This window comes from Thalassophryne amazonica, chromosome 1, assembly GCF_902500255.1.
Source record: "Thalassophryne amazonica chromosome 1, fThaAma1.1, whole genome shotgun sequence".
In the NCBI taxonomy this organism is placed as follows: Eukaryota; Metazoa; Chordata; class Actinopteri; order Batrachoidiformes; family Batrachoididae; genus Thalassophryne; species Thalassophryne amazonica.
Window position 1 is genome coordinate 167512591 of NC_047103.1, and position 15845 is coordinate 167528435.

Below are 15845 nucleotides of genomic sequence, written 5' to 3' on the forward strand. Positions count from 1 at the left end.
AAATATTACCATATCGTTCCACATATAAGAGGACCCTGATTACAGGACTACTCCATCTTTTTCCCCAGTTGTATTTCCAAGAAAGAAGAAATCACTGTTTTATATTTGGAATAAATAGTAGTAAGTAGTAAGTAGTTTATTTCTAGCAGTAAAAGTATGAACACTTGAAAATTCATGCTAAATATTTTAAATATATTTTATAGTTCACTCACACACCTTGAAATGTTTCAAAACTGTGAAGCCACTGAATATAACATGTTAAAAAAAATTATAATAATAACCACATATTCAAAAAAATCCAGCAAATACTCCACTGAACATTTTGTTCATTTTTAACAAATTGTCCTTGTTTTACTTGATAAACGGAGTTTGCTCGCCAGACTGTTGTGTGTTTTAGGCCTATGTGTTGTTTTTGAATAATTACTTTTAGCTGCTTTCAGACTCTCACAGAGATTCGCGATGTTGCGTCGGCAGTTTTTTTTAGAAGTAAAGGAGCCATTTTTTAAAATAGATTTGTTTCTTTGTTTGCATGTCTGCGCTGTCTCGTCTGGTTTTTGTTGTTGTTAATGTGTTTTGTATTGTGTTGTTTTTCACATATTTCCATAATAGTGCAGAGACAACAAACACAGAAAAACTGTGTGAGTGCAAAGTGGCACAATCGCATTTTTCACATTTGTATTTAATAAAATATTTTTTATAATATCTTATGCATCTTCTGTTCTTTTTAAGTTCTGTTTGTTTGGGATCGTTTCAGTGTGTGATGATGGTAAATCTTGGTCATTGTACAGCACTGACTCTTTTGGCTCCCCTCACTGAGAGATTAATTAAATCGGTTCACCATCTCTTCTGCAAGCTTCACGTCTTTGGTTGTAGCAGTAAACGCCGTGCTGCCTGTGTCATACTCAGGTCTGTGGTGGCTAGGTTGGTAAGTGTGGCATCAGTCATATTGTTGTCACAGTATCACCTGTGAAAGGGGGTTGTGCGTCTGGAAATGTACGTTTAGAATATTGAAGCTGTTCCGGTTCTGAGCTCTGCTCTTGGCAGGATAGAGTGTCCATGGAAGATGTCCTGAGGGAGGCCCACTTGAGAAGAGGTCCTGATGTAGGTCCATGGGTGAAGAAGTCCTGAGGTAGGTCCACTTGAGAACGTCCTGTGGTAGGTCCACTGGAGAAGAAGTCCTGATGTAGGTCCATGAGAGAAGTCCTGACATAGGTCAATGGGAGAAGAGTCCTGATGTACGTCCATGGGAGAGTCGTCCTGACGTAGGTCCATGGGAGAAGCAGTCCTGACGTAGGTCCATGGAGAAGCAGTCCTGATGTAGGTCTCTGGGAGAAGAAGGCCTGAAGTAGGTCCATGGGAGAAGCAGGCCTGACGTACGTCCACGGGAGAAGCAGTCCTGACGTATGTCCATGGGAGAAGCAGTCCTGACGTAGGTCACTGGGAGAAGCAGTCCCGAAGTAGGTCCATGAGAGAAGCAGTCCTGACGTAGGTCCATGGGAGAAGAAGTCCTGACGTAGGTCACTGGGAAGAAGTCCTGACGTAGGTCACTGGGAAAGAAGTCCTGAAGTAGGTCCATGGGAGAAGAAGTCCTGAAGTAGGTCCATGGGAGAAGAAGTCCTGATGTAGGTTCACGGGAGAAATCCTAAGGTAGGTCCACAGGAGAAGGGGTCCTGAGGTAGGTCCATGCCTCATCTTGATAGTACTTGTGCTTGTGATGTGTTGGCAGACATTCTCAAAGACGTTTTGATTGGGTGGTAATCTGACATCTTTATCTGGATCCCTCCAAAAATTGATCTTCACTTGAATAATTGACCTTGAGCTGACCTGCACATACAGTGAGGAAAATAAGTATTTGAACACCCTGCGGTTTTGCAAGTTCTCCCACTTAGAAATCATGGAGGGGTCTGAAATTTTCATCTTAAGTGCATGTCCACTGTGAGAGACATAATCTAAAAAAACATCCGGAAATCACAATGTATGATTTTTTTTTAATAATTTATTTGTATGTTACTGCTGCTGCAAATAAGTATTGAACACCTACCAATCAGCAGAAATTCTGGCCTTCAAAAACCTGTTAGTCCGCCTCTAAAAAGTCCACCTCTACTCCACTTATTATTCCAAATTAGAAGCACCTATTTGAGGTCATTAGCTGCATAAAGACACCTGTCCACCCCACACAATCAGTAAGACTCCAACTACTAACATGGCTAAGACCAAAGAGCTGTCCAAAGATACCAGAGACAAAATTATAGACCTCCACAAGGCTGGAAAGGTCTACGGGGCAACTTCCCAGCTTGGTGAAAAAAGATCAACTGTTGGAGCAATTATTAGAAAATGGAAGAAGCTAAACATGACTGTCAATCTCCCTCGGACTGGGGCTCCGTGCAAGATCCCACCTCGTGGTGTATCAATGATCCTAAGAAAGGTGAGGAATCAGCCCAGAACTGCACGGGAGGAGCTGGTCAATGACCTGAAGAGAGGTGGCACCACTGTTTCCAAGGTTACTGTGGGTAATACACTAAGACGTCATGCATGGCACGGAAGGTTCCCCTGCTTAAATCAGCACACATCCGGGCCCGTCTTAAGTTTGCCCATGACCATTTGGATGATCCAGAGGGTCACGGGAGTAAGTTATGTGTCAGATGAAACCAAAATAGAACTTTGTGGTCTTAGTTCCACTCGCCGTGTTTGGAGGAAGAAGAATGCTGAGTACCATCCCCAAAACACTGTCTCTACTGTGAAGCATGGGGTGGAAGCATCATGCTTTGGGGGTGTTTTTCTGCACACGGGACAGGACGACTGCAATGTATTAAGGAGAGGATGACCGGGGCCATGTATTGCGAGATTTTGGGGAACAACCTCCTTCCCTCAGTTAGAGCATTGAAGATGGGTCATGGATGGGTCATCCAACATGACAATGACCCCAAACACACAGCCAGGATAACCAAGGAGTGGCTCCGTAAGAAGCATATCAAGGTTCTGGAATGGCCTAGCCAGTCTCCAGACCTAAACCCAACACAAAATCTTTGGAGGGAGCTGAAACTCTGTGTTTCTCAGCAACAACCCAGTAACCTGGCTGATCTAGAGAAGATCTGTGTGGAGGAGTGGACCAAAATCCCTGCTGCAGTGTGTGCAAACCTGGTGAAAAACTACAAGAAACGTTTGACCTCTGTAACTGTAAACAAAGGCTACTGTACCAAATATTAACATTGATTTTCACAGATGTTGAAATATTTATTTGCAGCAGTAACATACAAATTAAATTAAAAAAAATCATACATTGTGATTTCTGGATGTTTTTATTTATTTATTTATTTTTGATTATGTCTCTCACAGTGGACATGCACCTAAAATTTCAGACCTCTCCACAATTTCTAAGTGGGAGAACTTGCAAAATTGCAGGGTGTTCAAAACTTATTTTCCTCACTGTATGTCTCAGGTTTGTTCAAAACTGGGTTGAAAAACAAATTCCTTGACCATGTGCCCCTTGACCTTGACTTTTGCCATAAAGAACCCTCGGAGTGCATTTCCAGGGTTGATCTTTATCCACATACTGTTTCATAAAGCGTGTTGAAAGGACCTGGAACTAGTCAACTAACAAACAGGAAAAAAAGACATGACCTTGACCCCAATGATTGACCTTTGGTAAACTTTGACTCACCTGAGCAATTCCACAATCCGCTGACAGAAGTGTGTAAAGTTTGGTTCAAAATCAGGTTGAAAATCATTTTTTTTGTTGACCTTGACCCCGATCACACTCTGCTCGGCGCTCTGGCTTCGCTCCCAGTTCCTCCGGGAGGGAGCACCTCCACCTCCGAAGTAGGAACACAATAGCAGCTCCTGTTAACCACTTATCGGTTGGAGTGAAAGGCGAGGACGTCGATTCTCTCACTGATCGCCAACCCAGCTGAAAGTGCACCACAGGAAAACGGCTGCAAACAGATCACACGTAAGTCACAGTTCAGATACAGCAGAGAATATTACCTAAGCGGTAGATGATATCTCGGCAGCGGGTGGAGTTGCTGCCCGGCTTTTATGGTGATGTGGTGATGATGAGTGACAGCTGGTGCTGTTGATGAGTGACAGCTGTCACTCCCAGTTGCTCCGGCGCCCTCTCGTGCCTGAAGCCCGCACTTCAGGCAGGGCGCCCTCTGGTGGTGGGCCAGCAGTACCTCCTCTTCAGCGGCCCACACAACAGAAATGGGAAAAACTTTATTAAAGGTGAAAAGGGAAACGAGGACTGTGGTGGTATGGAGATATGGAGTGATGCGGCTTTCTGTGAGGAAGACTTAACTCACGAGACAGTTGAGACAAGATTTGACATAAAATAAAGGCTGAGTGATAGAGTGAGAGAGCTGTACCAGCAAAGCATGAAGCCCTGACATGATGAAGGCTCAGAATAAACACTATGCAAAGTCTTGACAAACAACTTCAATAAGAACCTAGTGCACCGATGAAGATGGAAAATGTAGGTATCATATACTGTGAAGAGTGATAAGATGACACAAAACAGGTGTGTGATTGCTTACGAGAGACAAGTGCGCAAATGCATATAAGAGACAGGTACATAAATACATATAAGAGAGGTACATAAATACAGATTGAATGGGGAAAGTCTGTCTAGACATTTGACTGGTAATGTACAAGACATAGGTGCATGATCTCATGAAAGAGACAGATGTGTGATTGCTTACAAGAGACAGGTGCATGAGTGTATGAAAGAAACAGGTGCATGAATACAGATGAGAAAGACCAGATAGATGCACATTCAATGAAAAACCAGAGAACTGTGCAATACAGGAAAAGACCACAATAATATTCACACAAGGGAAAACCAGATGTGCAGATCAAGAAATAAAACAAGAAATATGAAAGTAATCAGATACAGTAGTGTTCAGAATAATAGTAGTGCTATGTAACTAAAAAGATTAATCCAGGTTCTGATTATATTTCTTATTGTTACATGGGAAACAAGGTACCAGTAGATACAGTAGATTCTCACAAATCCAACAAGACCAAGCATTCATGATATGCACACTCTTAAGGCTATGAAATTGGGCTATTAGTAAAAAAAAGTAGAAAAGGGGGTGTTCAATAATAGTAGCATCTGCTGTTGACGCTACAAACTCAAAACTATTATGTTCAAACTGCTTTTTTAGCAATCCTGTGAATCACTAAACTAGTATTTAGTTGTATAACCACAGTTTTTCATGATTTCTTCACATCTGCGAGGCATTAATTTTGTTGGTTTGGAACCAAGATTGTGCTTGTTTACTAGTGTGCTTGGGGTCATTGTCTTGTTGAAACACCCATTTCAAGGGCATGTCCTCTTCAGCATAAGGCAACATGACCTCTTCAAGTATTTTGTAGAATTTTGTAGAATTCAGGCGGCTTTTAATGGCTTTCAACAAGTGAGTAACTGAGAAATTGTTTAACAGCTTGGGCATGTTCCAACTTGCCCGTTAAGATTTCCAACGGAGGTGTTTTTCCTGCCGCGACCCCCCGCGGTCGGGTCCAGCCCGACATGCGACTCTGCCCGCACGTTCTTTCATTACAAAATGACCGTTAACAATGGAATGTCCGAATAAACTCCTCATGCCGACTTCTTCTGAAAGTTCTCTGTTCTCTGACGACTTACTGCGTCAACAGAGCCTGAAATGTGGAAGTTTTCAACTTGAAACGGCGAGACGCTGCCGCCTCGAAGCGCAGATCGCCGTCAGGCGCCGTGGACCATCCTTAAAGCGACACTACCAGACCAAAATCTCTCATCAGCCGTTAAAATTTTTACCGAAAACCAGCTGAATTTATTGAATGGTGTCCACTCAGTTGTGCCTTACAGTTTTGAAAAAATTTTATCAAAAAAGCAACAGTCTCTGAGCCATTCCTAAACAATGAAAAAATCGACGAGCGGGTGGACGACTCCTCACTCAAAGACTGCCCACAGGCAAATGACGTAACCGACAGGCGTGAAAAAACTCTCGCATGCCCACGAGGGTTCAAGCATGTCTGATGTAATCACACGTGATTCAAATCCATATGGTTTTTGAAAAAAATAATAAGGTCGGATGCTTTTCTAATAGACCTCGCATAGACCCAACACCATAGTAGGAGAAACATGCCCATATCATGATGCTTGCACCACCATGCTTCACTGTCTTCACTGTGAACTGTGGCTTGAATTCAGAGTTTGGGGGTTGTCTCACAAACTGTCTGCGGCCCTTGGACACAAAAGAACAATTTTACTCTCATCAGTCCACAAAATATTCCTCCATTTCTCTTTAGGCCAGTTGATGTGTTCTTTAGCAAATTGTAACCTCTTCTGCACATGTCTTTTATTTAACAGAGGGACTTTGCGGGGGATTCTTGCAAATAAATTAGCTTCACACAGGCGTCTTCTAACTGTCACAGCACTTACAGGTAACTCCAGACTGTCTTTGATCATCCTGGAGCTGATCAATGGGTGAGCCTTTGCCATTCTGGTTATTCTTCTATCCATTTTGATGGTTGTTTTCCATTTTCTTCCATGCGTCTCTGTTTTTTTTGTCCATTTTAAAGCATTGGAGATCATTGTAGATGAACAGCCTATAATTTTTGCACCTGCCTATAAGTTTTCCCCTCTCCAATCAACTTTTTAATCAAACTATGCTGTTCTTCTGAACAATGTCTTGAATGTCCCATTTTCCTCAGGCTTTCAAAGAGAAAAGCATGTTCAACAGGTGCTGGCTTCATCCTTAAATAGGGGACACCTGATTCACACCTGTTTGTTCCACAAAATTGACGAACTCACTGACTGAATGCCACACTACTATTATTGTGAACACCCCTTTTCTACTTTTTTTTTTACTAATAGCCCAATTTCATAGCCTTAAGAGTGTGCATATCATGAATGCTGGTCTTGTGGGTTTGTGAGAATCTACTGAATCTACTGGTACCTTGTTTCCCATGTACCAATAAGAACTATACTTAAAATGTTATGTGTCGCGCGGGTTGAGGAACGGCCCTGCGTCAGACAGGACCCAGCGCTAAAAACAACCAGAAAGCGGTTTCCAAAACAAACTATTTATTATCACCTGTGCTTTAACCGTGTTAAAAACATAAAAACAAACGTCCCTCTGGTGGGACGGATTCGTGGCGCTCTCCAGCGCTCGCACGGATTAAAGCCGGCGCTCCGGGACTTCCTACCACCGCCCAACACCCCCAGGCTGGACACGACAAACTGATTCTCTGTGAAGCAAAGAGAAGGTGAGGTAAGTCAACAGATACAAACTATATCTTCCAATAAAACACACGCTATCAGCAACACACTCAGGTCAGTGTCCTTTTTTTACTTTATGCAAATGAGCAGCTTCTCACAACAAGTGGAGGATCACTTATCCTTCACGCCACAGCAGTGAGAAGCAAACTGCACAATTCTCTTCCACAATTCCAGTATACTGTTGTAACAAAACACAAGTTACTATCAACAATTACTTAAACACTTAATTACCTTTAGTGCGTGCTGACAGCATGTGTCCTCACCCCTCCTGCTTCACGGGCTCGATGTGTCAAAACCCAGGCGCGGTCCTCAGCGTCTCACAAACGAACGTCACAAGGTCGCGTTCCCGGCAGTTCTGCTCAAATCACACATGACTTAATGCAGAACGCCATCCAATTATCTGCTCATGCTGCAAGTCGTCCAGGTTGCACGTGAGCACCAATCACAGGTGCTTTCCATGATGTTGATGAGGGTGAAGACTCTTCAGCCAGCACCTTCTTCACAGACAAATCAGCCCTCATGCCACCTGGAGAGCAAGAAAAGAAAAGAACACCAAAACATCCAGCCACGCCCCCCCAACACACAACATAAAACCTGGATTAATCTTTTTAGTCACATAGCACTACTATTATTCTGAACACTACTGTACATAACACCCAAATACATCTCAAACCAATCAACTGCCCCCACAAATAACTAAAACATCCAGAAAAAAACATTACTCAGACCAGACAATGACAGAGAAACTGTTTCATAATTTGGCTACACAGATCTCCTTTTTAGAAGATTTGAACACAGTCATTGATGTCATACCTGCAGAGGCTCTTCAGACCTTGACAAACTGTCTGATGAAGACTGCAGTGACCTGTGGGAGTCACAGAGAGAAGGTCCTTGTGGCTGATTTGTTTTCCTCACTCTCAGGGGTTTGGTGGTTCTGGTTCACTATGCCATCACCCTGGAGGTGGACAGTGGCGGCATCTCCAGTGACACACTGAACTTCATCACTCTGCACAACAACTTGCTGGAAAAGACCGACCCCACTGCCCCTGAGGACCCCACCGTCGTCAACACCATCACCGATTTCCGCAACTACTTCATCACAGAGGCGCAGAAGAAAGACGATTTCCTGATCAACAGCAGCGTGAGCACTGAGGCCAGCCCGCTGCAGCTGGAGAACGGTATGAGAAGAGACCCAAGGCATCGTCATCCTCCCTGATGTCATGTTTTCTGACAGGGCTGCAGAAGAACTCAAAACATATTAGTTTATACGATGTTAAAGTTTGATTTGAAGTTCTGGTTTCTAATCAAAGAAAAGATGGATGCAGCATTTTTGGAGAAGCTCTGCACGAACTTCTGGCATCTTCACTGCTTAGTCCATGGGTCAGATAGGTCGGTCCCTCCCACCACCCAGGTTGGCAAAACTTGTGATATGGCATTTTGGTCACCTGTCTACAGGGACTTGAAACAAGTATGACAGACTTTTAATCTGGTAAGTTATTTATGAAATCCAATCAATATATTTGACCATTTTCTTAAAATTGCCAAGTAGTTCATACAAGAGACATGAGTGTGAATACATGCAAGAGACAGGTGCGAATCCAGTTTTGATCGAAAAAGTACCACTTAAGGTGCCCAAACACTACTTATGATCAAGCCATAGTATAGCATGGCCAACACAAAAATGTGTGCTAGTCATCCTAGAGTGATAGCTGTTGCCAGATTGGGGTCAGTAATGGATTACATGGGTCAGAAAAAAATTAAAAATACCCTAATCGTGTTGAGAAGTAATACCACATTATTTCTATGATAATAGCGAATTCAAAATTGTGTAGTTTGGACTGTCGGTGACAGAATGTTATGGGGTAAAAAAAAAAAGTGAAAAAGGTCGTTTTCAGTTTGTACAGGGGCCAAAAGTCAAAGTTGCTCCATTTTTGATAAAAGGTGATGGGAATTATTGGTTGAGATAATAGGATTACTAAGTGGAATAGTTCTGACTGTGTTGAATGTTTGGTTTCCAAAGTAACTGTCATCCAAGGTTCATGTCTGTTGGATTCTATGGCATATGACATACAAACGATTCCTTCTTAGAACCCTATTAACAATCATTTGGCACAATTTCTGTTGTTTTTACCCCAGAACTCCATAACATTCAACCATAGATGGTTGAATACCCTATACCCCAGGGGTGGGCAATCATGTGCCATAAAGGGCCGAGACATTGCAGGTTTTCCTTGCTACCAGTCACCTTCACAGGTGATTTCATTAATGTTCAGGTGTTTCAGCAGGTGATTTCATTGATGTCCAGGTGTTTATGTGCAGGGGAGAAGCTCATCAGCAACCCACCTGGTGAGGTGATTGGTTGCAAGGAAAACCTGCAGTGTCTCGGCCCTCGTTGCCCACCCCTGCTATACCATTTTGGAATCTTTATGATCGGGCAAATAATCCGGTATACTTCATATAATATGATTGGAGCGTTTTAAAATGTTGACCCCTGTGTAATCCTTCACTGACTCCTCTACCTGGCTATAACAATCACCCATGGATGTCTATCATACATAAATATTAGCTTGGGATAGACACCAAGTAAGTTATGGGTGGTAGGTTTTGCCAGCCTCGATGGTAGTGACTTACCCACTGTGAGGGGTCTATCCCATAGTCGAATGATTCCTTTTTCAGAAACATTTGTGTAAAGGATCAATCCCACTTTGGAAGACCTTCAAATCTAATGGACCTCCACTCTTTCCCGCAGCAGAGAACATGTTGCCTTCAAGAATCCCTACGAGCCAGCCGGACACTACCTACGACAACATGGTAAGTCCCGTGAGAACACTGATAACTGAGGGCACGTGTGTGTCACGTGGCTGAATGTGCACACATGTGGTTTGGATCCAGGTAGACATGCAGGTCTGAAACATCGCTGATCCTCGGAGGAAATGATGGAGTCAGGAGATGCTTGATTGGTTTGGGTTGACCAATACATCTGCAGATGAATCATTGTTCGTCTGTGTTATAGAAGCTTTGCTGTTCAAAAAGTGGTTTGATTATGATGGCGGCAAGAAACTGGCGGTTTGGGTTTCATTGTCAAAATGAGTTTTAATCAGCTTTTACTTGGATTAATGAGGAGGATTGAAAAAAGGCTTGAATTGGACCGTAGGATGACGTAGAGTTTCCTTGTATGAATACAACAACAGTGCAACAGTTTTCCTTTAAATTGGTCAAATTCTGGTTTCAGGACAATGTCCTGGCTTCCGAGAAGCCACCCGATGCTCCCAGCCATGAAGGCGACGGCAGCGATGAGTTCTCGAAAACAGAAGACTTCCTGTTTGACCCCTTTGACACGTGGAAGGGTCAGCAGAGCAAGACATCAAGCAAGAATGACGTCTTCATGTTTGAAGAGAGCAACACCCCTCCTGTAGTGGCTGGATACCTCGAAAAGACGTCTGACAGTAAACCTGGCAAACAAGGCTGTGAGTCACAATTCGCAACATTTTTCAAAAATCTTGAAAACCTGAACATTTGAGTGACATGAATTGTTCCCTTTTTTCTTACTGGTTTGCTTGTCCCTGTTAATATGACGGGAGTTCCTTCTTTCCAACAACAAAACTTCTGGATCTCAAACTGGTTCTGTTTGGTACCTCTGGAACCAAAGTGCCAGCTTGGAAACTGGATTGTAGCCTATTCCACTAACGTGTAGTTTAAACACTGTGGAAGCAGATTAATAATCGCCTCCTCTTAATGGGCCTCATGTATCAACGTGTGTACGGTGATATTTGAGCGTATATGGGGTGTACGCCAAAACGGCTGCGCTACTTGGCATTTATCAATGTGGTCCTTGGCGTACGCTGCGCTGAAAATATACACCAGGTCGAGAGGTGGCGTAAATTATACACCAAAATGAACCAGCGCTGGAATCCACATAAAAATGAAAATGATCAACATGATAAACAGTGCCATTATACAAATCAATGCATATGTTACATAAATAACACTTTCCTGGTTATACTATATAATAATCAATACAAATCCTGCTTTTGCGGGATTGCTGGTCTATCGAGCACGATCCGTGGCCACAGCAACTGACCGCAAGAAAGCGCTGCTCGCCCTTTTTCTCCAGAGCCTGGAGCAGAGCAGCGCTGAGCTTAACTTTATGTGGTTGTGATCGTTTTAGACAATGAAACTGATAATTACAACTGTAGTGTTGTCATTCCCTTTTGCCGTGCTGCAATCAGGTTTTGTCGTCTCCATTCGTTGTCACAATAAAATAAAGAAGAAATACATCTTAAGAATAAAGAAATCTGACAGATTAGGCGGGTCTTATTAAATGAGCGAGCAAATATCCACATGTCAAGAATTATTGACATGTGAAAAGAGAATACAGTGGTCCTCGCCTATAACGCCGTTCACCTTTCGCGGACCTCGCCGTTTCACGGAGTTCGGTAGTCCAATTTTGCATGCTTTTTTTTTTTACAGTGTTCTTTGTGTCTGCGTGTCTGTTTATGAGAATCTTCTCGCCCAGAAGAAAAAAAGAGCGCCAACAAACTACTCATAACTGTGTTTGTCACTCGGAAACAGACACCTGCAGCCAGTGTGAGTGGAAAAAGACGCGGCGTCAGGACGCAAAGGTTGCGATCTGTGAAATACTGGTGAGTCACTATTAATAATTTCTTATGTGTCCAACCTCGTTCATTGATCATTAAAAATTACAGTTCGTTAGGTCTAAAAGCCATCCTAATTATTTTTAGAAAATGTTCTATTTTTATTTCTCAAACAAAGGTTTGGGCCGGAGAACAGGTTGGTCTTATTTTTCTACTAAGGTTTGAACTTTGAGAGTGTTTACACACGAGAGAAAAGTGAGAAAAATGTTCATGCCTGATTGAGAAAGTGTATAAAGTGTGTAGTGAGGGGTTTTTACAGCTTTAAAACGTCTATAATAATTGTAAAAATAATGCTGACTACATGCGGTTTCGCGTATTAGCGGGCTATTTTTTAGAACATAACTCCAGCGATAAACGAGGAACCACTGTAACACTTTTTTGATTATACTACAAAACAATTAATACGAAGGCCGCTTTTGACGCTCTATTGGCACGCGTCGTGATTGGTGGAGTTCTTTTCTTTGCCGTCTTCCTGGCTTCCATGTCGTAAAATGAGGGTGTGTCTGAAGCGGAGTCTCAATATTTATGGGCGTGTTATTATAATGACGATTGTTTTCACCCGCCGCATTTATCAAGGTCACGTCAGGCATACGCTGGAAATGGGCAGGTGCGCACTGCTTGATACATGTCACGACAACTTTGGTATACTTCAAATTTACACCGTAAATTTACGCCACAAGTGCGCAAAGTTGATACGAGGCCCATTGTCCGTATGATTTAGTTTAAGATCAACTGCGTTCTAGTTCCAAAGACAAACCAACATGTGTTGTTCTGTGGTTGAAATCTTCAGAAAGATTCCAAATTTGGTTAACAAACCAGAACAAAACCTGTTTTAAATGTCTGTAAAATAAAATGAAATGAAAAATAATTCCATTTTAATAAGAAGCTGAAGTCAGTCTGGCCGTTTTTAACCTGACTTTCCGTTGTTTTATACACTTTTATGTGGATTTTATATTATTGATTTAGATAACAAGTAATACATCATAATTTAAAAAAAAAAAAATTAACTTTGTGACTAAACGTTGGATCATTAGTCAGAAACTAGACAGTTAAACAGTGTTAAAATGTGTTGTTCTTTTAAAAAGAACATTAAATATAAAAAATTATTATCTGTAAAATTGAGAGTTTAAAAAAAGCATTTCAAATAATTTTTGTCATTATTTGCGGTCATTTAAAATTTATTTCTTCTAAAAACTGCACTTGTGTAGTTTTTCAAATGACTACTTGCAACATGACACCTGGGTAATGACCAGAAGAATAAGGTCGAGGATATAAGCGGCAGAAATAAGACTCCTCCATCTGGTACCTGGGTTTACACTCCTGGACAGGGTGAGAAGCTCAACTATCATGGCGGGGGACTCTGAGTAGAACCGCTGCTTCTTCGCATTGAAAGGAGCCAGTTGAGGTAGTTTGGACACCTGGTGAGGATGCTCCTCGTACGTCACCCTAGGGAGGTCTTCCAGACACGTCCAACTTGGAAGAAGCCCTGGGGAAGACCCACACAGTAAATGTTGCAGAGTAAAATATACTCTGCCAGGACTACATTTGGTCCCCGTCCAAGTAGAGTTAAATATACTCTATCACAGTGCTAAATCAGCTCTTTTACAGTGTAAAATCAACTCTGTCATGCTGTGAATGACTCTTATTAGAGTTGAAACGCTTGATTTGACAAAATGGTAGAGCTGATTTCACTCTATAGTAGAGTGCATTTCACTCTGTTTAGACTGGGACTAAATGTAGTCCTAGCAGAGTATATTTTACTCTGCAAAATTTACTGTGCAGGACACGCTGGTGGGATTATATTTCCCTGCTAGTTTGGGAACACCTCTGGAAGAGTTAGAGGATTGGCTGAGGATAGGGAAATGAGGAATGAGCTGCTTGGTCTGCTCCCGCTGAGACCTGCACCCGGATAGGCAGCAGAAAATGAATGAATGAATGAATGAATAAATCATCCTGCATAGTAAAATAGACTCTGTAGAGGCTACATTTGATCCCACAGCAAACAGAGTTAAATAAACTCTGACAGAGTGACATAAACTCTTTTGTAGTATAAATGATGCTTATTAGAGAAGAACAACTTAACACTATGATAGAGTTTATTTATTTGTCTGCAGTGGGACTAGTTTTAGTCCCAGCAGAGTTTATTTTACAGTGCAGTATTTAGTGTTTATTCTTTATGGACAATAAGGTTTCATACAAAACCGAAAAGTAAAGAATCTTCACTCATTAAATAAAATTCAAAATCAATAATCTGATTTATCTGAACATCGCTGTGTCACATATGAAATGTTAATCAGCAGAAGAAGTCCTTCAGTTTGTGACATCAGCTGCACATTATTTTTTTAAAGTGATTTTATGAGTGACCTCAGATGAACAGCGAAGAATAAAAAAAAAAATGGAAACGATTTAAGATGATGACTTTTGGAAACGTTATGGTAATAAATTCCAGCTGGTTGTCTCTCACAGGACCAAATTAAAAGGTTTGGTCACTGAGACGTGAGAATCTAAACATTGATTTTTTTTTGCTGACTTTGAGTTTGACTTCAACACTTCAGTTGTTCCGTGTTGTGTAACGATGATGAGGGAAATCCCGGCCATAAACCTCTCCGTGTGTTTTTCTGGTTTACAGATTTTGGAAACAATGAAGGTGAGGGGTTTTTCTTCAGTAATGCTCCAGACGTTAGAGCCGATACTCCCCGAGGGGGCCGCGCGGTGAGGCCTGGAGCCTCCACCTCCTCCCCAGTCAAACCTCAACCCTCTCCAGACCCTGAGGTCACACTGGACGACGGTTCTGGTTCCGCTGGAGACGGTCAGGCGGATGATCTCTGGACCAGGCGGCCGACACTGACCCCTGGTGAGGGTGATGGCAGCCTGGAAGTGCCACCACCACCTGCAATGGAGAGAACTGAGGAGGACGATGGCAATGAGGAAGAGCTGCAAGCCAGAGACGGCAATTTCATTCCTGTCATGGTTGAGCCCACACATGCTGCATCTTTAGAGATGACAACCGAGCCTCCATTTGTGGACTTGAAGGAGGAGGAAATCATTGATGAACCTTATTTGGACTGGGTCCTAGTTACACCGAACGTCGGCACAGATTTACTGCAGAAGACCACGACTCAGGCACCTGTTTTCTCTTCCGCAGGAACCGTGATGGTCGAGCTGTCTGTGCAAACAGCGGCAACCCCCAGCGTCTATGACGACGTGTACTCAGTGGCATCCCACACTGTAACTACGTTAATCACAAATTCTCCTCAAACTGGAGCTTGGACGAACAAAACCCCAGTTTTTGCGAAACTTACCGAAGCAGCAACGGAGTCTCGAGAAATCACAGATAAACTACCCCAAATGGAAAACACTACTGAGGCAGGGGTCAGTGTTTCTGTGGTTACACTTAGTCCTACAGCAAAAGAACCTGAGACTGAGATAAAAAACATCAGTGAACCTGAAGTACACAAAGTCTCTGATACCAACACTTCTCAAGGAGCCTCGTACCATTATCCAAGTGCAATCAGTCACCATTATGGGTCGGACATTGATTTACAAACCAAAGAACCACCAGAAATCCAAACATTTACTGAAAAACCCAAGTTGCTGTCACCAGAAAGCGTTCTCCATGGTGACGTAGAGATTTTTGAGGAGCAACATATTGACATCCCTGATGCAACCACAACCTCATTACCGGATGACGAAGTCCCAGATGAGGATCTGACTGTGGATGAAGTCATGGTCATCGCACCGACAACGGCTGCCCCCATTCATTGTCTCACACATTGGTTTAGACGGAAGAATCACTGGCTTCTCACCTGGGAAGGACTCTCCCTTGACTCTTGTGTCACATTCAGGCCCAGAAGACGAGGAACCTATCCATCAAGAGGAGAAATATCGTGAAGATATATCCTCGAGTATTCCCTCTTCACTGTGTCTCATTTAAC

General features: G+C 42.6%; 1 protein-coding gene across 1 annotated transcript; it reads left to right on the plus strand.

Moving 5' to 3' along the window:
* Nucleotides 1-1574: 1574 nt before the first annotated feature.
* On the plus strand, nt 1575-15844 carry LOC117519006. The gene is made up of 6 exons (XM_034180334.1): nt 1575-1594; nt 8177-8433; nt 10005-10066; nt 10488-10722; nt 14540-15673; nt 15756-15844. Exons 1-6 carry the CDS (start codon nt 1575-1577, stop codon nt 15842-15844), a joined length of 1797 nt encoding a protein of 598 aa, XP_034036225.1.
* Nucleotide 15845: the final 1 nt, after the last annotated feature.